Below are 26,118 nucleotides of genomic sequence, written 5' to 3' on the forward strand. Positions count from 1 at the left end.
GCGGTATTGCTAAAGAAGCTCCTCAGTGCCTTATGACACAGGGATGGAGGATAACGGGACCAGCACACAGTTAAGCTGTTTAAACCTGGTGCCAGGTGACTAACTTTGGAGCAATGGGAGTTGCTGCTTGTATGACGTGCTTCAAGTCGAATCTGCGTGACTTCAGTGCATGTCTAAGCCAAACAGTCCATTGAGCTTTTGTTGTATTTCCTTGTGTGGAGAAGATGACAGTGAGCTTAAACATCTCTCCTGCTGCATTACAATGTACTGTGCAAAGTGCACATGCCAAGGAATCAGTTGTCCATTTTCATTTCTGAAAGACCAAGTGTACAAATATTCTGCTGAAGGACCCTTTTGCAGTCTTAGTTTTTGAATACATATTTTAAAATTAAGTTTTGAGACTTGTGTGCTGGATAGCTTTCTTTTAAAGAAGGTCATGTTCACTTTTTTTGGGGGGGGGGGTTGGTACATCTTCAAAGCACCCTAGGATGTTCAGATTCTTTCTCCTGGGAGGAAGCCTACATGAGCATATCCTTGCTCAGCCTTTACTTCCCAACTTGCTCAATACCATGACAGCTCTGGGACAGAACAAACCAAAATTTTTTCTTCCTCCTAAGGCCCCTATAGTGAGGCCTAGCCATGGGGCCTTATAGGAGAGCCTGGCCCCTCCACAGGTCCATATAGGGGAACCTGGCCTCCTTCTAGGCTCCTACAGAGGAGCCTGACCACTGCCTTATAGATGAGTTTGGATTCTTCCCTGGCTCCTAGAGATCCTGGAGGTTCTGGTCTCCCATCCGGCCCTGAATAGGGGAACATACCTCCCTGTCAGGCTCCTGTGGAGGCGCCTGGCCTCCACAAAGTATAGAGGATGCTGTGTCCCCCCCCACAGGCCCTTATGAGAGGACAAATCCTCATCCCAAAGTCCCATATAGGGGCTTGGCCTCCCCACAGGACCCTGTAGAGTAGTCCGGCCTCCCCCCCGGCCCTTATTGAGGAGCCTGGTTTGATCGTAGGACGCTATACCTGAGCCGACCCCAAACCCGTCCCGCTTCTGACAAAAGACCCCGCCCCGCCGCTACGTCAGATTCCGTTGCCGACGCATGCGTTGCGTCCTTCCGTGCCTCATGACGCCTCCGCGCTGCTGATTGGACGCGAGCCCTCAGGGGCGGTGTCAGCCACTTCCTTTCCGCCCGCAGCCGCTGTGGGCGCTGTGGTGGTGTCGCAGTGGATGACAATGGCGGAGGCCGTGAGGGGGCCCCGCAAGGCCCGCGCTAAGAGCAGGCCGAAGGTACGGGGGTAGTGGGGGGCGGCGGGGAGCGGCTCGGGTTGAGGTTTCTTCGGCCGGGCTGTATCCGCCGCTTGCCGTTTGTGGCGGGTTCGGTGAGCTTAGAGCGGCGGGGAGGGGTCTGTGGTGTTGTTACACGGCGTGGGATGTTCGTCAGGGTTTTGTTTCTTGTTAGGGGCTATTCTGAGTAGGTTTAAAGCGACGGAGAGGGTGTTAGCTGCAGGCCGTTTGTATCCGTGTTTTTGTCTGCTGCTGGAAGCACTTAGATCAGGGGGTGTGTGCTTATCGAAAAAGACACGTGCCATCCCTGGCAGTGTTCAAGGTCCTTTTGGACGGGGTTGGAGCACCCTGGTCTAGTGGAAGGTGTCCTTGGCCGTGGCAGGGAGCTGGGACTGCGTGCGCTTTGGGTTCCCTTACAACACAACCCAGTTGTGATTCTGTGTTTCTGATAGTATATGGTCTTTTGAAATAGTTGTGCACGGTGAGGCAGCTGCAGTAGGTTCTGCCGTGCAGCTGTAAGGCAATAGAACTTACTGGTGTTTAGCACTGTTTTACTGTAGTGTGGGGTGACAGTCTTACTACATTTCATACACACAGCTTTAACTTCGGAATACTCAACTCATGAGGCCATAGCAGTATAGAAGTTGGCAGCCTTTTCTGTAGCTGGTGCTACGTTTAAAAGTGTCTCTTCCTAAGTTTTAATGCTGCTGTATGTTCCTTGTTCACTCTCTTGGTACCGATAGCTTTTTGAAGCCGTTGTTTTCTTTGCAGCTGTTATACATAATATTTCAGTGGTTTATGAAATGATCTGAACTGAAATACCTTGGCTCAGAGCTTGGCCAAATTGGAAATATTTCTCTTAGTTGCCTAACCTCTCTCATGTTGTAAACTGCGGCATAGAGAGCAATGGCAATGAAGTCCTGGCTGTTAAAAGCCCTTTGAGAATAAATTGGTGAATTAATTGACCACTGTCCTGTAAAACAAGGGTTAGATTTAAATGTCAGCTATGGCTGTGATTCCAGAACTAGTTTTAGTTAATGTGCAGGTAAAGACTGGAGGGAAGACCCATCACAGAAGAGTAAGTGTGTCATTGTTTGTTTTGATTCAGCTCCATAGTGTGTGTGTGGCAGTCACATTGTAAGACTGCTGCTTGGGAGAATCAGTTCCTTGCAGGAAGGTGGTGATTCACTGCTGACACCACAGCCGATTAACACGTGTAGAATGACTCAGGTGACTGCTGTCTTTGGCTGTGCCTTCCAGGTGTAATTCCCTGTGAAACAATTCCCTGGCAATGTCACGTGTGGGAATCCATCATTCTTCAATGTTACAGTGATCCATTCCTGATATTTTTGTGGCTATTACTATGCTCACCTCTGTTAATATTGTGTCTTGAGGGTGCAGTTTGGGGCTCAGTCACATTAAAGGACTTCTCCATTCCCATGCCTCAGAAACAGGCATAATCTGGTGAAAAGCTGAATTTTCTGAGACCTGTGAGGAAGGCAGCTCAGCTGCAGGGCTGCCAAGCAGTGGAACGAAGCCCAGGACTTCCTGAAAATAGTAGCCACAAAATTCAGCTAGTCCAGCACCAGCAGCACAGTGAGATAGAAAAAACCCAGTGAGCCCAGAACTGGTGAAGATGAGCCTGTGTGTCTGTGTGCATCTTGGTGGGAAGTACTTAATGTCATATCATAGAATCCCAGACTGGTTTGGGATGGAAAGGAGCTTAAAGCTCATCCAGTTCCAACCCCCTGCCACAGGCAGGCACACCTTCCACTAGAGAACGTTGCTCCAAGCCCCATCTAACTGGGCTCTGAACACTGCCAGGGATGGGGCAGCCACAGCTTCTCTGGGCAGCCTGCACCAAGGCCTCACTGCCCTCACAGGGAAGAACTTTTGCCCTAGAGCTCATCTCGATCTCCCCTCTGTCAGGTTAAAGCCACTTTCCTTGTCCTGTCCCTACAGGGCCTTGTTCAAAGCCCCTTTCCAGGTTTCTTGTAGCCCTTTTAGGCACAGGAGCTGCTCTAAGGTCTCTCATTAAGGAGCCTTTTCTTCTTCAGGCTCATCCAGCCCATCTCTCTCAGCCGGTCTCCAGAGCCAAGGTGTTTCAGCCCTCACAGCATCTCTGTGGCCTTTGGACTCACTCCAACAGCTCCATGTTCTTCTTGTGCTGTTGCCCCAGAGCCGGATCAGGACAGCGGGGGGGGGGGGGGGGGGGGGGTGTCTCCCCTGAGCAATGCAGAGGGGGAGAATCCCCTCCCTCAACCTGCTGCTCACACTCTGGGGGTGCAGCCCAGAATAGTGTTCACATCTGTGCTGGGAGAGGAGAGTGGTTTGGCATGGACAAGGCTAATGAGCAGGTGTCATCTTTGGCTTAAAGGCTAAACCTCAGAACGTAGAACAGCAAGTTTTGTTTTGCCTGTTAATTCAGAACCTGATTGTTCTTATCCTTTCTCAGATGAAACCCTTGTTAACAATTATGGCCGTTTTTTGTTTTTTGTTTTTTTTTTTTGTTTTTTTTTTTTTTTTCCCTTGGTATTTGGGAACTGAAGAGTACTTCATAAATTTGAAGAAACAGCCATTTTATCTAACAGTGGCATTTGTGAGGAATACAGTATGCTGCTGAGAGATAAAGGGAGGTTTTTTCTGTATGAGGACTACAAGAGGGAACTTCGAGGCTGTAGCAGGGAGAGGAGCAGCATTGTTTGCAAAGTTTGTGATTCAGCACACTGTCAGAGTATGATCTAGTGTTAAAGTATGCTGTGGAAATTACTGACCTTAATTGTTAGGAGATATTTATTTTAGCAACAAGTCCTAATTTAAGTAACTGTGTGGATCTATTTTTAACCTCTCACCTGTAGCTTCAGTTATCCTTGGAGCGTGTCAGAACTGTGTTGTGATTGTTGTGATTGGATACTGGAAAGCACAATCTGAAAGCAGGGCCAGTGTATTGCTATTTTGTAAAGCAGCTGTTACATATGTTGAGGAAAATTAGGCTTGAGATGGAGGTCAGCTAGGGCCTAGATGTGAGCTGTTTTCATGTGTGCCTTCTCCTAAAGTGAAGTCATGTCAGATGTTTAGTGAAAGTGTATGTGATACTGTAAGCAAATTCTGTCATGTTTTCCCCAGTTACGGAGGAATACTGAGAGCTTTTCTGAACTTTAGCTAATTTCTTTGTCATATTATCTCCAAAACTGAAGTGCTGTAACCCAGCTCTTTTCAGTTTCCCTCCATATAAACTGGTAGGTGTACACAATTAATTTATAAATTGACACAACCCTTTGCTAATTTTATCTTGTAGAAATTAGGATCTGATTTGCGAATTGGCAAACTTGTTGCAGATCTCATGTACAATATTATTTCCCATGCTGTGCTTTGGGAAGGAGACTAATCTACACCTTAGACTGGGTTTATGGGATATATTTACCCAAACGCTGATCTTAATGTGAAAGCAGGCAGTCTATTGGCAATTTTAATGTCATTGCCAACTTTTCCTACATCTTTAACATGTAGTTCCTGTTAAAAATAGGTATTTCAGTAATTGTGCAGATGTTATGATGGTTTTAAGACTTTCTTTGTTCTGAAATTACCTTTCTGAAAATATTTTTTTTTTCAGTTATTAAAATATTTCTGTAAAACTTAAGGTAAATCACTAAACTTTTTTGTAATCCGGTGATATCTAGTTACTTTTTAGAGGTCAGGGTGCTGTTACTTTGATTATGTTAATGAAGCATTCTGTCCTATGATATTTATAACTTCTTTCATAGAAATGTTGAATCATTGATCAAGAACTGACCAAGAAAATAGACACTGATAGACAGGCTTCAAAAAGCAGCTAAAGAACATTGATCTGTGTGTTTCATTTGTTTTTACCTTTAATAGAATGAAAATCAGTGTGTTAAAGAGGAGCTTCTGGAGTTGTGATGTTGACAGACACTAGTTTTGGCAATGGTGGGATTTTGGGGGGGTTTAACCTCATAGTGACACTGGACACTGTTAATTGTGTTTTGTGGCTTGTTTTTGTTTTGGTTTTTTTTGTTTTCCCTAGGAAAAAAAGAAGAGAAATAGTGAGGAGACCCAGGTACAAGAGTCTGATGATGTTTTCCTCCCTCCTGTGGCAGAAGTGTCTTCTCATGCCAGTAAAGTGCAAGTGAAACATCCTGGAGAATTTACTGAAATTCAGCTCAGTGATGAAGTGGAGGAAGGAAAACCCAGAAGTGATGTGTGTGACATCCCCCAGAGTAATTTATCTTCAGCAAATGAAGGGTCTTTGACAGCGATTCTGGAGCCTCTCACGGATGCAGAAGACCTCAGAGCCAGTCCTTCCCATGAGGAATGTGGGGGGGATGTTGAGAAGAGTGGAAAAAGCAAGTTGGACAAACCTCACAGCCCTGTGGAGGTGATTGCTAGCAGATCAGGAAACTCTGGTTTGTTGAGTAGTACCTTCCATTCCAGTGCTGCTGGCTTGCAGACAGTAGGGGGCTTTGTACAGGATAAAGGACCTGAAAAGGTGCAAGAAGTTAAAAATCCTCTTGTCTGTTCTTCAGAGAAGCTCCCTCTTAGCATCTCACAGCTCTCTGAGAAATCCAAAGCACGTGTTCCACGGCCAATATTCAAACCAGTTTATCCAGACTTATCAGCTGAACTGTCCTATGAGAGACCAACCATAATAGCAGTTAAGCCACTGTTGCACAATGAAAGGCTGTATCCAGAACTGCCCACTGAGCCAGAGCTGGTGCCGTTTACCAGGGAACAGCTGAAAATCTTTGAGCCATGTTCGTGGCTGGAGAATGTTGATTCCTACACGGAGGAATTTGAAAGTGTTGCTCATCAGGACAGGCACGAGTTCTATGAACTGCTCCTGAACTACATGCGCTGCAGGAAGCAGCTGTTACTAGCTGAGGCAGAGCTCCAGGCTATGACGACAGACTGCCAAAATGTTAAGGGGAGATTATGGACTTTTAAAGAAGAACAGAAAACTGTGCAGGTGCTGTTGCCAAAGCCACTTCTGAACCCTAATTATTTTGGTGTGATTCCAGACATTAAGTTTACTTACTGTCAAGTTGATTGTGTTTAAGCTGTTTTGTTTTGAAACAGGTGGTTGCTTTTGCTTTCTCTCTTTCCACTGACCCCCAGCAATTCACAGTGTCATCCTGTTGAGATTTAAGACAGTTTGTTGTTTGTTATTGTAGCTCTGATAGGTGTAGGGTAGTGGGATTCTCAGACAGTGTTCTCTTTTGAAGTCAGACTCGTTTCTGCAGTCAGTCAGAACAAGCTGTGTACACACAGTTCTGCCTGTAGCATGGAGTGAATTTTATATCACAGTACTCCAAGTAGATGCAGGATATACGTGGTGGAGGAGGACTTCAGAATTACTGTAGTGGTGATGTCCCATCTGCCTTGCTGCCTGTAGTGACAGTTTTCATTGACGTCATTCCTGGCTGTGCTGCTGTCAGAGGTGCTGGAGTCATGCTTTTGGCCAACCCTGTTGCTCAAAGCAGAGGGAGCATGAGGTCCATCCACTTCCAGTAACTGTTGCTCCATAAGTGTAGCTGTAGTTTTAGCTACTTCAAGGGTGTTCATGGCTCTCTGTAGCCTTTCTGTCTGCAAACCAGAGGGCTTTGGGGAGTGTTTTGGGACATGCATCAGAAAAATTTTTGCCCAAACTCATTTTGTGTCACTTGTCTTTGGAATTGGATGTTACAGTGGGAGTGAATGAAATTACTCTGGCACTCTGATGCTGTTTATAGCCAACATGTTACCAAAATTGTCCAAGGGTGCTAAATACCAATGTATGTGGTAGGTTTTACTACTGTTTCTATGAGTGCAGTGCCTCTCCTGTGCAGTTCCTCGGAACTGAGACACTGAGAGACATCCAGTGAACAGATACGAGTCTTCCTTTTTACTGGAGAACAGCACTGAACCTCACAGGACTCTCAGTTTTGTGCTGATCATTTTCTACACTGAAAGCAATTTTGGCTTCACTCATACATCCTCACTGGTCATCTACAACTTAGCCAACTACAGTTGGCTAAGGTTGCTGCTTGCTTTATTCCATTCCAGTTCACTGTGTATTTATTGTATGTCCAGAATAATTGTCTTTACACTAATTTGGACAGAGCTTTGGGCGACATAACCTAGTGTGAGGTGTCGCTGCCCATAGCAGTGGGCTTGGAACTGGATGATCTTAAGGTTCTTTCCAACCCAAACCATTCTATGATTCTAATTTAAAATTCTTATTCTGCTAACTTAGAAAACACAGGGGTGTTCAAGCTAAGCTTCTAAAGTGCTGCTTCTGAAATACGTTTTTTGTTGCATAAAATAAAAAGAGGAATGTTATGTATTATGGCTTTCTTGTGCAGAAGAATGAAGAGATCATAGAATCAGCTAGGTTGGAAGAGACCTTTAAGATCATCAGTCCAAGAGATGGGGCAGAGGAAGGTTGGCCTCAGCTTTTAATTCCAATTTGTGAAAAAGTTACTGTGTGTTTAACATCTCAGAATTTTAAGCATAAAATTATAATTGCTACAAATACTCAGTCCTGGGAGCTTAGAAACGAACATATCAAACTTTCAGTACATATGTTAGCTGTAAAATACTAGATCCAAATGATTATCTAAATCTATAAAGAAGCATGTGTGCAATCTAGGAATGAGACTTGGTTTTGTTCACATCTGTCAGTAATACAGACAAGTCACTTCAGGTCTGTTTCTAAAACTGAGTTACTGAGGGTTTATAGAGTTGTTTTTTCAGAAGTCAGGGATGTGAATCTTCCATAATCAGTAGGTCTTAAAAATATATAGGATATCCCAAATACTTGTCTTTTCTACTTATGTATTGTCCCCTTTCGTGAAAGTTGTGAAATCTGTTGAGGAATGGATTATGTCAATAATGTCAATGTTATTTTAAACCATGACAGCATGCTTGACCCAAGAAAATGGCAGAACCACTTACATGAAATAATTGGTCTTTTTCCAGGGTGTCTGTGCAGATCAGTGCAAAGTAGTGGGTCACCATCGCTACCAGACAGTGGAGCTGAATGACAGTGTTTTGGGGGAACTGAAAAGGCTATTGGAAGCCAAAGCAGAGCACGTGCATCAGACACTGGCACTGCACTCGTACACTTCGGTGTTGTCCCGGTTGCAGGTGGAGTCGTATGTGTACAGATTGCTCAGCAGCTCATCCCTGCTGAGATCAGTGGCTCTTCAGCAGCAGGAACAAGGTGTGTTGCTGGTCTGGATTGCTCCAGTACCTTTTTCACCTGCAGTTTGGAGTCTTGTGGTAGAATTTGTGTACTGGAGTGTTTCTCTTCTGATACTAAAACCTGCTGAACTCATGCAGGGATCAGAGAAACTTTGTTCTGACAGGAAAATCTCAAGTGCTGTTAAATTATCCACTTGGAGAGTAGGAGCTGAATGCAGGAATGCTTTTTTCTTCACACCAGGTGGGATGGGACACTTGGGCTCCAGTCTTTTGTTGTCAAAGGCAATGTATAATACAGTGCCTTTTCTAAACTGATTATGCACAATTCAAAAACCAGCTGGGTAATTTTCCTCCTTTATTGCCTGTTTGAAGGCCATTTGGAATCTTGCAGTGCTAATACTTAGAAATCCTGTTTTTCATCCTAGGTGTATTACTTACTTGGATTTGTTCCAGTATAATATTTTTGCTGAAGTTATTCCTCCTCCTTCTGCCCTGCACATTTATCCTTCCTACTTCTCCTCCCTTTGTCTCCATTTCCTAGGTGGTTTATATGCATGGTAAATGATGGTTTGTGCAGTTTCTGTTGAGGGAAGGCCTTTTATAGAGAGTAACTGTAGTATATTCTTCCTGTAATTAGTGTCTAGTGCTTAATTACAAGATTATATAAAGTGCTCTACATAAGTGTTCTTCTTTGTCACATTTAACAAGCAGCTGTGTTGAAATATCGTGGTATCTATAGATACAGAGAGGAAATTTTTTGATACAGCCCCAAAACCACTACTTTCACAACTATTCTGAGAGCTGCTGATCAAAGCTCCTTAATTCTCTTTTTAATTTACAGTTTCAAAGCAGTCAGAAAATCTTTCTGCAGACTTGGGCCACTTGAAGGAGTGTATCAGCGTCCTTTTCAGTTTCACTCGCAGAGTTATTGAAGATTCTCAGTTCCAGAGCGACCTTCTCATGTGGCTGCAGAGACTGGTGAGGGAGTAAGCATGGATGTATCTGATCCAGCATGTGGGATGAATTTGGGAGTGATTTCTACAAGTGTTACTGTTTTTCTCACTGTCCCACATGCAGTGATTTTCTGGGGGTTTGTTCTACTTGAGGAACAGAATCTCTTAGTGAATCTTTAAAATTAATTCCCTTATCTGATGCAGTCAGTGGAGGTCAGCAGCATTAATGAGGGCTGGCACTTGAGCGGTCAACACTGCTCACTGACAACACTGCTCACAGACTTAATATTCATTATGCTTTTATTTTTGAAGTAAAACTAATTGGACTTACAATTTTTGAGAAGCTTCTCACATATTTCTAAGTGGATTAGTTTTTAATGAAACTTCAAAATAATTAATTTTATACACCAAGAAAAACAATCTGTAGCTCATAAGCTGAGCAAGCCGACTTAAATATTGTTCTCATCTAACTTGCTCTGAAAACTGAGGTTTGTTAGAAAGCATGGGAAAGAGAAATGAAAACACAGTATTACTCTTAATTAGCAATACTTTAAAGGAATGAGCCTTGAAATTGGTCACAGGATTCCAGTATTCTTGGCTTTAGGTGTCTGTGTTGCAAAGAATTGGCTGTCCAGGTGACCATCTCTTCCTCTTCAACCATATTCTTCGGTGTCCAGCTGGGATCAGCGAATGGGCTTGTCCATTCATTCAGGTGTGAATGTTTAATTCTTTACTGTCATTAAGATGGAGTGTAGTGGGAAAGAGGGGAAAGTGTCTTGTGCCTGATCAACCCCTTATGCAGACATTCTTTCCAGGCATGTGGAATCATCTTTACAGTGAAGAGTTTGTCAAGTGATGTATTTACTGGTGTTAGCCCAACCATGAGCAGGTTAACAGGGAAACACCATGAAAGAGAGTCAAGGAATTGTGGTGTGCCTCAGAGGGCCTTGAACAGCAGCAGATTTTGGGAGTGCTCTCTAAGAAAAGGAAAGAATATTCAGACTTGAAGCAGCAACTGTGTATAAGTGAGATTGGAGGTGGCTGCAATTGATGTGTAAAGGCTGAGGAAGAACAGATTTCTATATCCATATCCTGAATAGTGAAATGGGACTGGTTTCCTTCAAGAGTTTATTAGTCTGTAATTTTAAGGTCAAGGGAAAGAGCTCACTATATAAATCTGAGGGAGTGCAGATATCCAAAGGCACCAGGGCATTCTTGCAAAGAGCATTTTTTCTCTCCAAGAGGAGAAGATGTTGGAAATGTAGCTGTAGGGAAAGGATTACAATTACACAAAGCAAGTGATGAAATAAAATGGTAGAATACAATCACTTAGGTTGGAAAAGACCCTTAAGATCACGGAGTCCAAGTGTTAACCTTACCTGTCAGGATCCTAACTTCCCCTGTGCACAACATCCCATTTCCCCTGGTGCCCAGCAGTACATGTGAAACAAGGAGAGAAACTGTCTCTTTTGTGGGGCGTTTGATGGATATTTTTCCTATGCTCCTTTAATTTCTTTAACTACTGCTTTCGAACAACTGCAAATATTTTGTCACAGCAATACTTTCTCCAGGGTGTGGGTACTGTCTTGGACAGATACTTTTTAGTATGAGCGAAAAGATAGTGGAAAAAGTGAAACTCAAATTTTGAATTTCTCTGATAAAACTGATATACCCTTTATTTGGCTTATTTATATTTACTTAAATTTTTGCAATAATTTCAGATCAAAGTCTTGGATAATCCATCAGGTGTCTTTCATTTCATGCAGTCTCTTGCCTTGCTTATGTCTCCTGTCAAGTAAGTATGAATATGATTTTATAAATATGTTATGATAATAAAAAAAAAGAGAAAAAGAATGACTTATGATCTCCTTGTAAACTTTGAAAGTTCATTCCAGGCAGCCATAAAAGCAGGCCTGAGTAAGAAACTTGCAGTTTAAATAGAACTGATTTTACTCATTCATCTTAAACCACAGCCCTGGCAGTATATTCTCCTACTGTGCATGGTATGGTGCAGCTTGCTTTCAGCTGTGAAATAGTTTGTGAAGACTGACATACCTGCATATTTTGTTACTGTGAGTTGTTGCCTAGCTTGGTGGCCTTTTCATTATACTGTCTTGGCAACAAAAGCACTTGAATGAAGGGTTTACTAAATTGGTATATTTGCTGGTTGGGCTTCTTAATTTATTTTTCATCTTTTTTTTTTAAATCTATAAATGATGCTTGGTGCTTGGAGAAGCTAGTTAATGAAATTAGTCATTAGTGAAAGCACTTAAGTGCTTCAGATTAAATATATAATTTGCCTTCCTCTCTGGCCAAGTTTTAATGTCAAAGAATCAAATTGCTGGTATTAAGAGCTATCACAGTGATTTTGATACCCTGACCCTGAGTTAAGTGGAAGTCCTGTTTATTGGAAGCTATTTTGGAGAGTTTTGTTTTCATGTTTCTTATCTAGAGCTGCCTGGAGAAACAAGTGTTCTGAGGGCATGAGTACTGCCAGTGTATTTTGATGCTTGTGTTTTGAACAAGGCCTGACTTAAGGTGTCTGGAGTGATGCTCTCAACTTTTGATACTATAATGTAGAGATTCCACAATGGCCGTACTTACTGGTAAAAGAGCTGAGACTTGTGTGTTACAGGTGGTGCATGTCAGGAACAAATTTGAATACTGAATTTGGCTTGTAAGATCGATATCTTAATATATTAAAAAGTACATACAAGTTTTATCAGAGTATGAATTTAAGATCTGGGGAGTGATACTATGCTGGAGTTCTGTGGCACTTTCTATGGAGTTCTGCCTATAGATTTCAAGTTGCAAGGAAGTTGGTTGTTAGGATTTTAACTTTTATATAAACCTTTCTGGACATTTGTTTAACTTTCTGTTATCTCTGAACAACTAAGTATTTATATGGTATAGAATCTGAAGGTCAGTATCCCAGACATGAGATGGTCTAGTACATGGAAGTGAAGCTGACTTGATTTGAAGCAGCTCTTTCCTGGAAGGTCATTAGTTGTAGCTCAGCATACATAGGACTAGTCTTACGAGCACTGATGTGGTGTCAAGCTAATGCATCTATGAATGTTGTGTAGTGGAGCACTCATCCTATTTGACTTAGTGAGTGATAGCCCTAAGTGATTGTTGTAGAAGACATCTTCTGAAGGATGCTGTCGTTATTTTTTTTAAAGGCATTTTCTTGCACATGTGCAAGACTAGTGTTGTTTCTTGCGTATTTACCTGTGCTTCTGTACATGGCTGGTAGCGATTTACATTGCTCACAAAATTGCTTGGAAGATCATTTACTGAATACAGCATATTTGTGTGAGTCTTGAAGGACCGAGGTTATCATAGAATCATTTATAATAGTGGAATCATTTAGGTTGGAAAGGACTTTTAAGAATATTGTGTCCAACCATAAATCTAGCACTGACAAGTCCTCCACTAAACAATGTCATTCAGCCTTTTGTTGAAGAAATTGTTCCTGATTTCCAGTCTAAACCTCCCCTGGTACAGGTTGAAGCAGTTTCCTCTTGTCCTGTCACTTGTTACTGGGGAAATGAGATGACCACCACCTCGTTACAACCTACTGTCAGGTAGTTGTAGAGAGGGATAAGGTCCTCCCACATATGCTCTTCTCCAGGCTAAACCCCCCAGGTCCCTCAGCCATTCCTTATCACACTTGTGCTCCAGGCCCTTCACCAGCTCCATTGCCCTTCTCTGGATCTGCTCCAGCACCTCAATGTCGCCCCTGTAGTTAGGGGCCCAGAAGTGAACAGGGGATTTGAGGTGTGTCCTCACCAGAGCCCAGTAGTGGGGGATGGTCACTGCCCTGGCCCTGCTGGCCACACTATTGCTGATACAGGCCAGGATGCTGTTGGCCTTCTTGGCTGCATGGGCCAATTGCTGGCTCATATTCTGTTGGCAGTAGACCAACACCCCCAGGTTCTTTTCCACTGGGCTGCTTTCTGACATACTTGTTAATTGCTTGTTTTTATATTTGTTTTTCTAATATCTCCTCCTAAATAAAAATGACTTAATTCAGAATTTTTAATTTTCTGTTAACTTTTTTTTTCACTTTAAATCAGAAATCGGGTGGACTTCATGTGCCATATGAAACCAACTGAAAGGAAAAGTTCCTCTTCATCTGGGAAAGAATCTGGGAACTGGACCCTGGTAGATGAAGGAGGAGAAGAGGTGCAGCAAGAGACTTCTTTCTCTTTTTCCCTTTATGCTTTTGCTTAGCTTATTGTATTGATTTTTTTTCTGAAATGGAGAAAAAGAGGTGACTTGTCTGGTTAAATAACATGATTCAAAACTAAGATCTGTTATATTCTCCTTTTGTCTCTGTGATATAGCCGTAGATAGTAGAGCTTCCAGAATGAGTGTTACTGATAGGATTTGAACATTTGAGCTGTTGTGTGTGAAAGGAGCATATCAGTAGACATATTTTTAGATAACTTCCCATCAGAAGCTGTGTTGGACTAACATAGCATTGCCTCTAGTTCTGTTCCCTAACTGATGGGGGCTTTTGTATAAAAACATACAGAGTGCAGGAATTTAGGGGCTTCTAATGTGGGAAGGAGAGTTCATTTGTACTTTTTTTTTCTCTTACAAGCAGAGTGGAGTTAGCACAGTAGCAATACACTTTTATAATATGTTTTATTGTAAAGCTGCTTAAAGTAACTGTATTTGTCTATAGGATGAGGATCCTGAAACAGGCTGGATTCTGCTTTTGGAAGATGATTTAATTGCCCTGTTGTCACAGTTTCCATTTCATGAACTCTTCCAGCAGTTCCTTGGGTTTAAGTCTGGAGGTAAATAAGCTGCTAAAGAGTTATTATTCATTTTGCTTACACTAATTGTATTAATGATTAAAACTGCCAAGAATGCTGCTGCATTATGAGAGTCTGAGTGAAGTAAAAATGAAACTGTGCACAGCTCACAGACTAAATAGATGAGACTTACACACTTGTAGCCATACTAGCATGCAGAACATTAGAGTCCTTTCTCTTAGTTTTGATCTGCTTGGTAGTTATACTCACAGATGTGCTTTCAAAAATAATTTTGCTCCTTTGCCTCTTAGTTGAAATGTTACTGTGATTTTTCTCTGATTATTTAGTAATTCTTTATTTTGCTGAATTTCTGGACAAGAAGATAATTGCATGCTGCAGGTCTTATAGCAAGCATAGTTTTATTTTTACTTTCACACTTAACAAGTATTAATTGTTTATTTCATAAACAAAACATAAATTTCAGTTCACTAGGTAGCTGGTAAACAAGGAACTGATAATTGTGTCTTTGCTTGTTATGTTGCTTTAAAAATCCAGAATTCACACTTCTTTTTTTCCTTTTTTTTCTTTTTTTCTTGGTCTTAGGTGCTTATTTTCCTGAAAAAACAACTCCCCAGGAGATGATGAAGATTTTTGCATTTGCAAATTCACTAGTGGAAATTCTGTCTGCAGGATTGGAAACATTTAACAGAGCACGCTACCGACAGTTTGTGAAGCGAATTGGTCAGCTGATCAAGTAAGGCAATATTTTCTCTGTGATGTGATCAAATATTTTCATACAGTTCTGGTTTAAAGGGTTTTAAAAAAAACCTCAAACAAACCAAAATAGATAAAAAAGCCCCAGACAGGACTTGGATAGATTTTGCATTGAGTGCTGGTCAGTGTAGGGATAGCAGTCTGGTAATCTGTAATTTCATGGTCCTTCACTCTAAAACTGGGGAATTGCAGAATCTAAATGCTGTGGGTACAAAGGAGCTGGATGAGCTGTGGAACACCAGGCTAACTTCCATCAGGGATATGCTTAGGCCTGTCTTCAGAAGACACTGAAATCCACCAAATAGTTTCTCAAATCACTCCTTTGTATAACAAATATTAGTGTTTGTTTTCTGTTGTCCAGATTTAGTGCTTTTAATATGCTCCTTGAAAGTCATCATACAGTTGAAGTAAGCAAATGTCATTAAAATCTAGGAGTTGCTCTTTATTTTTAAATCTCTAGCAGTCACTTTATATGGCTTCTATGAGTGTGTTTTCAAAGAAACAAAATCATTGTTTTTCTTTGTGTTTATTAGAGAAGTAACTTTCTTAGTATAATTATTCCTGTACAACATTTTTGCATGTGCTTCCATGTAGGATTAAGTTGGATGGGACTTGGAGCAACTTTAAGGTCTTTTCAACTCAAACCATTCTGTGATTACTGTAAGGCTCCAAAGTTCATAAACAAACTAGTTTGGTATAACAGAATATTATGCATTGTTTGCTTGCAAAACCAAGGAAGGAAAACACAGGAATTTTAGATTAATGCTGTTTGCATAGAAAAGTCTGAAAACCAGAGGACAAAATGTTGAACATGCCTCTGATCTAGTCACGCTTGTCTGTGTTTTCATGCTGTGATGACATACTTAATGATCCTTATTCCACTTGTTTTCCTGCTGCATAGGATGACACTTTGTCATGTGAGTGACCACTGGGCCCAGTATGTGAGCAGCAATAAACAGTATGGATCAGTAGCACACCCCTACTCTGTGGAAAAATTGCAACTGGAGTTTGATGAGCTGTTTTTTAGAACTGTTCTACATGTTCTGAAGGCAAAAAGGTACGCTGTCTCATGAAATTGATACTGGCTTCGTCTTGGAGGAGTTAGGTATTTGAAATGGGGGGTTGGAGTGGTTTTGAATACTAAATGATTTAAATAACACTCCAGTATGTAGGATTTTTCAGCACACTGGTAGCATCAGGATTAAGAGGAATTATGTCTTGAATTTTAGCACCTGAGAGAAGCTCTTGTTCAGTTCAAAATGAGGTTAAGTCAGAATTTGAGATAGCAAGACACATCCTCACATTTCTAATTCTGTTACATGGCAGAGATATGTGCATATGTCTCCTTTTAAAATGTTGGGATTTATCAGGGTGAAACTGTTTCTGTCTGCCTCTTAAAATCCAACAGATTGGGAGTCTGGTTGTTCATGTCAGAGATGCCTTATGGAACCTTATCCAGCAGTATGCTTTGGAGGCTCTTCTTTGTAATGCACTGTGCAGAGAGTGAGAACCTGGAAAAGCTCTGCTCTACTTTGCAACCTGCTGACTGCAAGCAAAGACTCAAAGGTAGAAATCCTACACTCAAAACCAATTCTGATCGATTTGGCTATTGCTTCAAAAGCTACACATTTAGTTCTTTGCAGGTTCCATTTTTAAGTGGGTCCAGAGGCATTAGAACTGTCTTGAGTAGTTGATGATCTTCCAGTACTTGTGGTTCCAAACTAAAATTTTTAACAGGAATTGTTGGATCTACTGTCCCTTTACCTTTTGCTTGTTTTTAGCATCTTGACCTTTGATAGTATTTGGTCATATAAATACTGCAGTCCTCCTTTCTCCCCTCTCCCCCAGACTTGCTAGTTTTTGCTTCAGTAACTTACAGTGTGGGAGATTGTTGTGTTTTAAGCCCAGCCGTAACTCAGAACCACGTAGATGTTCTCGTACTCCCCCCTCTCCACCCCTGGCTCCCGGTGGGATGGGGGGGAGAATCAAAAGAATGTAACTCCCATGGGTCGAGATAAGAACAATCCTGTAACTAAGGCATAAGACAAATCATTACTGCTACCACCAATAATAATAATGGACATAACAAGGGAAGAGAATACAACCGCTCACCAGCCACAGACCGATACCCAGCCCAATCGAGCAGTGATCTAACCCTTCCAGGTAACTGCCCCCAGTTTATATAGTGGGCACGACGTGCTGTGGTATGGAATACCTCTTTGGTTAGTTTGGGTCAGGTGTCCTGTCTGTGCTTCCTGCCAGCTTCCCCTCCTCCTTGGCAGAGCACGAGACTCACAAAGTCCTTGCTCAGAGTAAACATTACTAAGCAGCAACTAAAAATGTTATTGTCAGTGCTGTTCCCAGGCTGAAAGTCAAAACCACAGCACTGCACCAGCTGGTAAGAAGGAGAAAAATGGCTGCTATTGGTGAACCCAGGACAGAGATTTGCTTATCTTCCACAGCTACAGATGTTTCCCTTACCTCAAGCCTTTTTTTGATACTTCTCCTATATGCCAATTTACTTTCTGTTTTCCCCTTGACTTCTGTCTTGTGTTGATCTCCACAGTGATTGTGGTAGCTTTAGCTATAGCAGAGTTATTTAGATGCCAGCTGGAATGCTGCTTTCACTGTGCTGCTGCCTTTATGGAAAGTATTTCAGGATTTGACTGGCAGGGAGACAGGTAAACAAAGCTGTAACTCCCTGCTTTACAGCCTCTTTGCTGTCTTTGCTGTTTTCAGGGAGAGCAAATCTCACTGTCAATTTTACTTTTAAGCTCTGTGGTAATGCATAAAGCTGTTACCACTTCAACCAAGCCTTTTGATGGAGAAGCAGAAGAAAATGGTGTTTTTTACATTATTGAGTGTCTTGACACTGTGCAAGTTCAGCTGACATAGAAAGCGATTTATGCAGAGTAGGAAAGAGATCAAGACTGTAGTTGTGTGCACTTTGAGGTGCTGATCTGATTAGATTTGCTACCCAAAACAGTTAGTTACATGCTTTCTATGAGACTTTTTTTTTTTCCAAGAAATTTTTACAGCATCTCAAAGAGAATGGAATACGAGGTAGTGGGTTGCAGGTCTGGCAGTAACAAATACAAGTTTTGTTCAGGCTTTGTTCTGCTTTTAGCTAACTTTTATATTTCGAAGTCCTCTGTATGCTGATGCAGGGTGTTTTCTATCCTCTTCATTCTCCTTGTTGGGTTATGTCACAAATGTCTAGACAGCGAATATCAACAGTTCTTTCAGTGAAATCCACCTAATCTGAAAGATCTTTTTTTGACTGACACTTACTAATATAATGCTGACTTAATTTCCTGTAATACATACTCTGTAAGACCATGGCATTAACATTCACTTGGGAGAAAACATTTTGTATTGATTTCCCTTCACAAATGAAGTTTGAGAAATGTTAAGAGTCAATCTCCAGGTGGTAGCAAGCCTTGGTAACTGATGGAAGATTTAAGCTTGCATATGTGGAGGTGGGAGACTAGTTCCTTTTAAAGGATAGGTAGAAATGGCATAATAAAATGGAGTGCAGTGGTGGAGCTGCATTTACTAGGATGGCTTATGAACTATGAGAGCTGCCAGATATAAAATAAGCCTGTGGGGACATATGGGAAGTCTGGTTACTTGACATGTTTTTGACTGGACCAAATGTTAATGAATTTACTGTGGAACACATGTTTTCACTGACAAGCCATGACCTTACAGTTTCTTCTTGATGTTTGATGCATGTGTGAGTAGAAGTGTGTGTTCTCTGTAAGCTCTGTTGATATAGGGTTAACAGCTTTGTCCTTCCCTCTGTTGCAATTGACAATAAGAAGCTGCAAACAAATTTTTTGTTATACTTTTTTTACTGCCAGTATCAAGATTTAAGGAGCCACTGATTTGCAGGGTCTTTCTGAGCTTGAATTGCTGCATGATCAAATGTACAGAGGAGGAAGAGAATTGGCTCAAGCAGTGACTGTGTGTTGAAGTTGTCATTACCCTGCTGTGAGGTGATGGGTTTGAGGTGAAGCCTCTTTTCTTCCCTGTTTGCCTTGTCCCCATGGTTCAGTGCCAAAGTGTGGCTTAGTGTGGGTTTGAGGTTGGCTTGGGATCTGCAGCATGGGGAGCCCACAGACTGGCACAGTGAAGAGGAAGGTGCAGCTGAAGCAGGAAGCTTCAGGGTGATTGCAGAGCTATGACTTGCACCAGACAAGGTCTAGTGCACGTAACTCAGAAGCTGACACCAGCTCTTCTCCTTCCTTTTATAATTGCCCTTAACTTTACTAGGTCTTTGTCTGTTCAAGACCCTTCTCTATTGCTTAGTTAGTCTGTGCCTAATGAAACACAGATATTCACTTCACAGGGAAATATTACAATTACTGTCATAGACATTAGTTACTTACGTGTCCTACCCCTTCTCCACGTGTGTGAGTTACTCTGCTGTACCTGTATAGTCCTTTTTTGGTTTTTTTGTCTTTCTGCATTACCTGAACCCCTTGTGAACAACAACAAAAACCACAGTGCTCTTGATCTCTGCTGTAAGGATAAAAGTGATAAGGTCTAGTGGTGCACTTAGTAGTGCTGGGGCAAAGGTTGATGATCTAAAGGTCTTTTCTAACCTCATTGCTTCTATGATTCTATGAAGAAGTAGCATTAGGAAAGGGAGATTTATGGATGAGACACTGGATATCTGTTGTATCTGTCAGTAGTGTAGTTTATCTTATAATATGAAAAATCTCTTCGCTTAAATTGCACAGTCCTCTAGCACAGTGTTCATGAGATGTTTTGGCTGTGTGAGTCTGACCTTCTCAGGTTGAAGTACAGTTGCAAAATTTTTGAAAGCTCTTAAAATAGAATGTAACCGAAGTGGAAGTGTCTTGCTCTGCTAGTGTTTCTGTTCAGGGGCAGATTTCTAGGTTTCAGAATTAAGTGTATTAATATCTCACAAATAACTTTATCAATAAAACAAAAAGAAGAGCTAACTATATGCCATCTTTCAGTTCATGTTTTTAGTGAGCATAGTTCCAAGGGCTCTTTGAACTTGAGGACTGTTGTTGTTCAAAAGCAACCACACAGGCTCTTTCTCACCGCACCCCCCCTCTTTCTTTCCTTCCCCGTTTTCCCCCCCCGCTCCCAGGTGGATGGGGAGGAGAAACGAAAGAATGTAACTCCCACAGGTTGAGATAAGAACAGTCCAGTAACTAAGGTATAACACAAATCATTACTGCTACCACCAATAATAATAATGATACGAGAAATAATGAGGGAAGAGAATACAATACCACCCGCCGAAATGAGCCCGACCCCAAAGAGCCAGCCCTTCCGGGTAACTCCCAGTTATCTCCCCAGGCATGATGTGCTGTGGTATGGACTACCTCTTTGGCTAGCTTGGGTCAGGTGTCCTGTCTCTGCTTCCTCCTGGCCTCCCCCTCTCCTTGGTAGAGTATGAGACTCACAAAGTCCTTGGTCAGAGTAAACATTATTTAGCAACTAAAAACATTGGTGTTATCAGCTCTGTTCCCAGGCTGAAAGTCAAAAACACAGTGCTGCATCAGCTACTAAGAAGGAGAAAAACTGCTACTGCTGAACCCAGGACAGTATCTACCCCTTATTCCATACCATTCATATCATACTCAGGTCCCACATTTTCAATATACCATCACTATTACATATATTGACTGCTACTGCTAAACCCAGGACAAGTGGAAACATACATTTTGTAATCTGTAGATGTTACAGCAAACTATAATCCAGATGTTTTAATTTGTTACGTGTTTTTCTGGGGAAAAAAATCTGCTTGCATTTAAATAGATGTTCAGATTTGAAAGGTATTTGCTTGAAAACATCTTTTCCACCTGTATGAAAGCTGTATCAGAGAAGCTTACCACACATGTGTGAAGCGTTGTGAGAAATCATCACAAAGATGGCTAAATTACAGAAATCTCCTTCACACCTGAAACATGACCTTTGTAGAAGTCACTTCAGTGTGGGAGTCGGATCTGGATCATGAAAAGACCTTTTTAAATATATCTGATATGGCAAAAAGAACACTGAAACCAAGAATCTGCTGAGGGATCTTGCCTCTGGGGGTGGATTTCCTTCCCGCTGGGAGTTAACATCACACTCTTTAGATCTTTCACTCCTTAGTGTGCTGCTGCTTTTACCTTTGTAATGATCAATGAGGATTATGGTTTTAAAGCAAATGCTTTAAAGATGCAAAACCTTTGATGGTTTTCAAAGACAGAGAAGAATTATGTACCTGTCTGAGCTGCAGGTAAAGAATGTTACAGCTGTGTAAACACTAATTTAACTAATTAATTGATCTCACTTTACAGTGAAACACTTATTGGACCTTACTCCATCATCAAAAAATGGTAGGGTGTGGAAAAACAACGGGAGACAAGCTCATCCGATGATGATCAACAAGCCTCGTTTATTGCCAGGATTAACAGTGTTTATATACCTTTTTTCTACTGCCTTACATCATTCTTTGGCATAGTAACAATCATTCTTTGGTTAAGAGTGCCTGTGTCTGCTTACAATAGCTTAGTATATTATACTTTGATACATACACAATAAATGGCTGTATTAATATTGGATACATAATCAATAGCTTGCTGTATTAGTGGATACATGTACGGGGCAGCATGCAGCAACTAAGCTACAATTAGTTACATTACGGGGATGAGAGCCTGGTCTCCAAAACTTGCTAACAGTTCACTATTGTGTCTTAACACATCCCAGTTTCCTTTCATCTTTCTTGCACTGCTACTTTTGCTTCTTTACCCCCAGTTTTCTTCATCCTCGGTTCAGGCTTCACGTACTTTGTTCCCTTGTATTTTTCCATCCGAGAGCTGAATCAGCTGTAATATGTCGCTTTCTCTATGTCCTTGTTCACGTAGCCAGTCTTTAGCAATACTCTCCACAGTAGGGTTTTCCCCAGGCGTAAGTGATTTTAAAGTCTGTAATTTGCTGAATCCACATGGAAGGCCAAAGTTTATGGTATAGCCTGCTCCTATAAACAGAGTGCACAGACAGGTGCACTCAAAAGATCGGTTTACTGGGATTACGTACATCAGATGTGGTCATTATTATGTCATATATGTTATAAAACAATTTAAACCTAAAACCAGGCATGGAGATTTTTAGAGTTTCCTTTAAAAAAAACTAAACAAAGCCAAAACTCTGTGATAATATCTGAGAAGTTAACTGCAGTCCACCTAGGATTAAAACAATTCAGCAGAAGCAGCTGTGCAGAGTTAAACCCCTGTAAACTAACATAATTTAGTTCAGTGTAGACTGTTCCCAGAGCGAGGCACTCAGAGGTATTGTAGGGACAGTATGAATCTATCAGCAGTGGGAATATGAGCATTTTCCCACACTGTTTTGAATGGCTTATGTGTTGGTATGTTTACCTACTTGATACCCCTAACTAATTAAGGGGACCAATTAAATGGTTGTAGAGTTGTGGGTTTTTGTTTTTTTGTTTTTTTTTATTTACAGTTAATATTGTAGCTTATGAAAAATTCTTTCATGTTTCATCTCAAAACTTACGACCACTTGTATCTGAAAGCAGTGGATATATGCTGAAGAAGCAGCCAAATAGAATGGCAGAAGCCTTTGAAAAGAAACCTACTTCTTTCTGGTTTTGAAGTATGTTTGGAATAAGAATTTGGGTCATCTGTAGCCCTAACATTAACTTCATATTCATCACACAGTACGACTAATAATGTTTCCGAATACCGCAAACTTGATGAAACATGGATTTTAAGTAGGGGGGGACTCTCACTCTTGGTTTCTCCCTCCCACCATGCATACACTGTGGTCTGTGGGTAGTTTGAGGATTGTAAAGCTGTGGTAAATGGATTGCCTTCCAGGTCCATACAACTGCTATTTTGCTGTTTTGTGTTTATGATTAAAAATCATGACATTCGACCTTCAGTGCATGGCCACAGCATAACTGCATTCATCTTACTTTGTTTATGAGTGCAGATCAGGTCAGTGCTGTCACACTGGGATTTCAGGTATGGATGATTTGATGACGGAGTTCGAGTGGTCTGGAGATCCCTTGGAACTGTCAGCAGCCAAAAGTGATGAGATACTTTGAATGGGCCAGACTTGTCTTTGAATGGCTAACAGTACTCCAGAGCAAGCTTTAATAAAATTAATATACCTTGGCAATAAAATTAATACCTCTTCACTGAAGTTATTTATGCTAGCCAAGGATCTAACTCCCAGCTTGTTACACAAGTGAAGAGGCTGCAGGTTTCAGAAGGCTCTGCCCCCAAAACTTGTCTAGGGAAAGCCATTCTTCACTGTGTCTTTGAAGCCTCACTTTGAAGCCTTGAGGTAAACTCCTCCCAAGTGCCAGTGGATTAAATCACCCTTGTATGGAGGTACAGTTTCAACTGGTCATTATCATGCAGCACAAACAGTTTGGAGGAGTAACCATTCTCTGTGTCTTTCACACACAGAGGTTTACAACACCAGAGGAGTTTATTATTATTGCTGGTCTAAGATCATCAAAGTCATTTTGTTTTGTCTTGAACAGTAGTCAGAGGGGTTAAAGTGAGGTTAAACTACCTAAACAAAATGGAAGCAGTTACACAGTGGGATCATGGAGGACTGTTTGCTTTAGCCCTTGCTGACATAAAGGTACTAGAAGAGGAAAGTTCCCCGGCTCTTTACAATCATTAAATGCATCTGTTTAAGCTCATGCCAGACTTCTTTACCTAAATCTTCTCAGGAGTGTCACTGTTTTAAACACTATCAGTTTCCCCACAGTTCCCAACACAGCACCCATTCAGTGTCTGATCTTTGTAGTGTTGTCATTGCTTTGCAAGCTGCTTTCCAGGACAGGACTTAAACTGTGCTGGAGATGTGCCTGTAAGAGTTATGCCTTAGCTTTTCCTACTTAGTGACTTGGCAGGAAAAGACAGGCTATGTGGAAGAGCAGCATGATGGGGAATGCAGATCCGGCCCATTCCAAGCTTTAAATTGCAAGACAGGGAATTGCCTCTTCTACTCCATCAAGATTATATCAACCTCAAGTTTATATCAAGATAATGTCAAATTGGCCTTCCAGTGACTTACATCATATGATGGGATGAGATCTGCCCTTTGCTACTTCTATTTTTTTCTGTTACTCAAAAATGGAAGGTAGTAGCATAAACAGCTTTCACTTACAGTGTGAGCCTTGCTGTATTATGGCCCTAAACAGAGTCTTTACTGAATTCCCTGCAGGTTCATCGCTGTTCAGCAGAAAAACACATCAAAGAGTCATAGGAAGGTGCTGTGTTTAAAGAAAGAACAGAAAAAAAGTTCTGATTCTATAAGCAGACACTGACACAGTGTTTATTGAAACTTGTCTGTCCGAAAGGGGACTAGGTCTTCTATAGATAACTCAAATGAAGAATTACATACCTCATTTTTTATCGTTATGTAAGATTCTTGCAGAATGGTTCCTCTGTACCTTGAAGGAGTGTTACTGAAATACCTCCTGTATAGATGTGAAGCTTTGCAAAGTTAGTGGTGAAATATATCTGTGATCCTGTGTCACAACTCCAAACATAGGGTGACTCTTTCAAAGAGTTCTCTGTATCCTGTGAAGTATTTATCTTGTTTGTGCTTGTTTTGAGACTTGGGACAAAACCAACAGGGAACAGGATTAAAGGAGAGCACTGCTCTTACAGCTTGTAAAAGAGCGTGCAATTATGTGGGGTGTCATCTGATGGCAAAAAAAAAATCAAGAGAAAACCCAAGCTTTTTATGCAGAGAAAGCAATAAAACCAGCTTGTCAATGAAGCCAAAATGTCCAATACAAAAAAGATTTAATAGATTCCCATTAATAGAAGGGGTGTTGCATAGGGTTGAATCAGGATCTTCAAAACATTACTGTAAATGATAAAGACTATGTAATACTCTTACACAAGTATCTGCTCATCTCTGATAATTAACCACAGCCAAAAAATGAAGTATCATATTTTGGTCTCTGTTGCTTGAGATTTAAAGCAATGGACATCTGTCAGATTCTGTGAATCTCAAGCATGTTGAGTATGTCTGTGCAGTTTAAGTAGATGAGTGCCACATTGGGTACTTTTCAGTGTATTCTACTGCTGTGATAAGATCACTGTAAACAGTATTTACTGCATGTTATTAGGAAAAAGTTTTTCCCTGTAAGGATGGTGAGGCACTGGCACAAGTTGCCCAGAGAAGCTGTGGCTGCCCCATCCCTGGCAGCGTTCAAGGTCAGGTTGGATGGGGCTTGAAGCAACACTCTCTAATAGGTATGCCTGCCCATGGCAGGGGGTTGAAACTGAATGAACTTTTAAGTCCCTTCCAACCCAGACCAGTTTGGGATTCTGAATCTTATGCTTCAGAGGAAGCAGACTTCTCTCCAAACCATTTTACAGCTCTAATCCAGCTTTCAGTGCTTGTTTTGCTGCACTGAGCCTATTTAAAATTATTTGGAAGAAACAAAAACTATATTAAAAGTCCTGTACAGGTTTCGTTGAACAACCTTCCTGTCACCCCACCCACACACACAAATAAAATGTTTATTTGCATTTGGCAACATCTCACTATCAAATTTAAAAATAAAACCTGCTACAAATTGAAGTGAAAGCATCTCTTAGCTTTTCTGTCCTGTGCAACTTCAGTTCTCTGTTTTCAGAGATACTTTCCAAACAAGCACATTCATTAGTTTTCTTGTATTGAATCTGGGAGACTGAAACAGATCTTCTTCCTTGTGATGCTTGGACATAGTCTAAGTCCAGGGCTAGATGCTTGAAGTATTTTTGTTTGTAATCAGCACAGAATGATCTCCCCAGTTTAATTGCTGCTGGAGTTTGTGATATGTGGAATAGCCAGAGTCTGTCTACTTGATCAAAACTTCTCTGATGTGTTTGGATGGATTTAATTTTAATCTTCTAGCTCTGTGCCGATTAAAACTAATACCCTTTCATGTAATTTGGATTTAATCTGTGAATTATTTGCTGCAATACGTCATGGAAGCTAAAACTGATGACATTTTTAAAAAGAAAGATTCAAGCTGTTGGTGATGAAAAATACTTTCTGTTGGTGATTGACATTGCATAGTTAGAATGATGTCAAAAATTGAATTCCAGCTCTTCTTGAAGCAGGTTTAGCTTTT

At 41.2% G+C, this 26,118-nt stretch overlaps 1 protein-coding gene across 1 annotated transcript in view; it reads left to right on the top strand.

Moving 5' to 3' along the window:
* The first annotated feature begins 1,234 nt into the window (after positions 1 to 1,234).
* Positions 1,235 to 26,118, top strand: part of EPG5 (ectopic P-granules 5 autophagy tethering factor) — a 64,895-nt gene continuing 40,011 nt past the window's right edge. The window contains exons 1-11 of the mRNA XM_005145406.3: positions 1,235 to 1,288; positions 5,331 to 6,269; positions 8,261 to 8,504; positions 9,327 to 9,463; positions 10,043 to 10,150; positions 11,160 to 11,233; positions 13,518 to 13,626; positions 14,132 to 14,246; positions 14,808 to 14,958; positions 15,880 to 16,035; positions 16,387 to 16,544. Of these exons, the coding sequence (XP_005145463.2) occupies positions 1,235 to 1,288; positions 5,331 to 6,269; positions 8,261 to 8,504; positions 9,327 to 9,463; positions 10,043 to 10,150; positions 11,160 to 11,233; positions 13,518 to 13,626; positions 14,132 to 14,246; positions 14,808 to 14,958; positions 15,880 to 16,035; positions 16,387 to 16,544 (2,245 nt within the window). The remainder of the gene's footprint in view (positions 1,289 to 5,330; positions 6,270 to 8,260; positions 8,505 to 9,326; positions 9,464 to 10,042; positions 10,151 to 11,159; positions 11,234 to 13,517; positions 13,627 to 14,131; positions 14,247 to 14,807; positions 14,959 to 15,879; positions 16,036 to 16,386; positions 16,545 to 26,118) is intronic.

Source organism: Melopsittacus undulatus, chromosome Z (assembly GCF_012275295.1).
Source record: "Melopsittacus undulatus isolate bMelUnd1 chromosome Z, bMelUnd1.mat.Z, whole genome shotgun sequence".
NCBI classification, from domain to species: domain Eukaryota; kingdom Metazoa; phylum Chordata; class Aves; order Psittaciformes; family Psittaculidae; genus Melopsittacus; species Melopsittacus undulatus.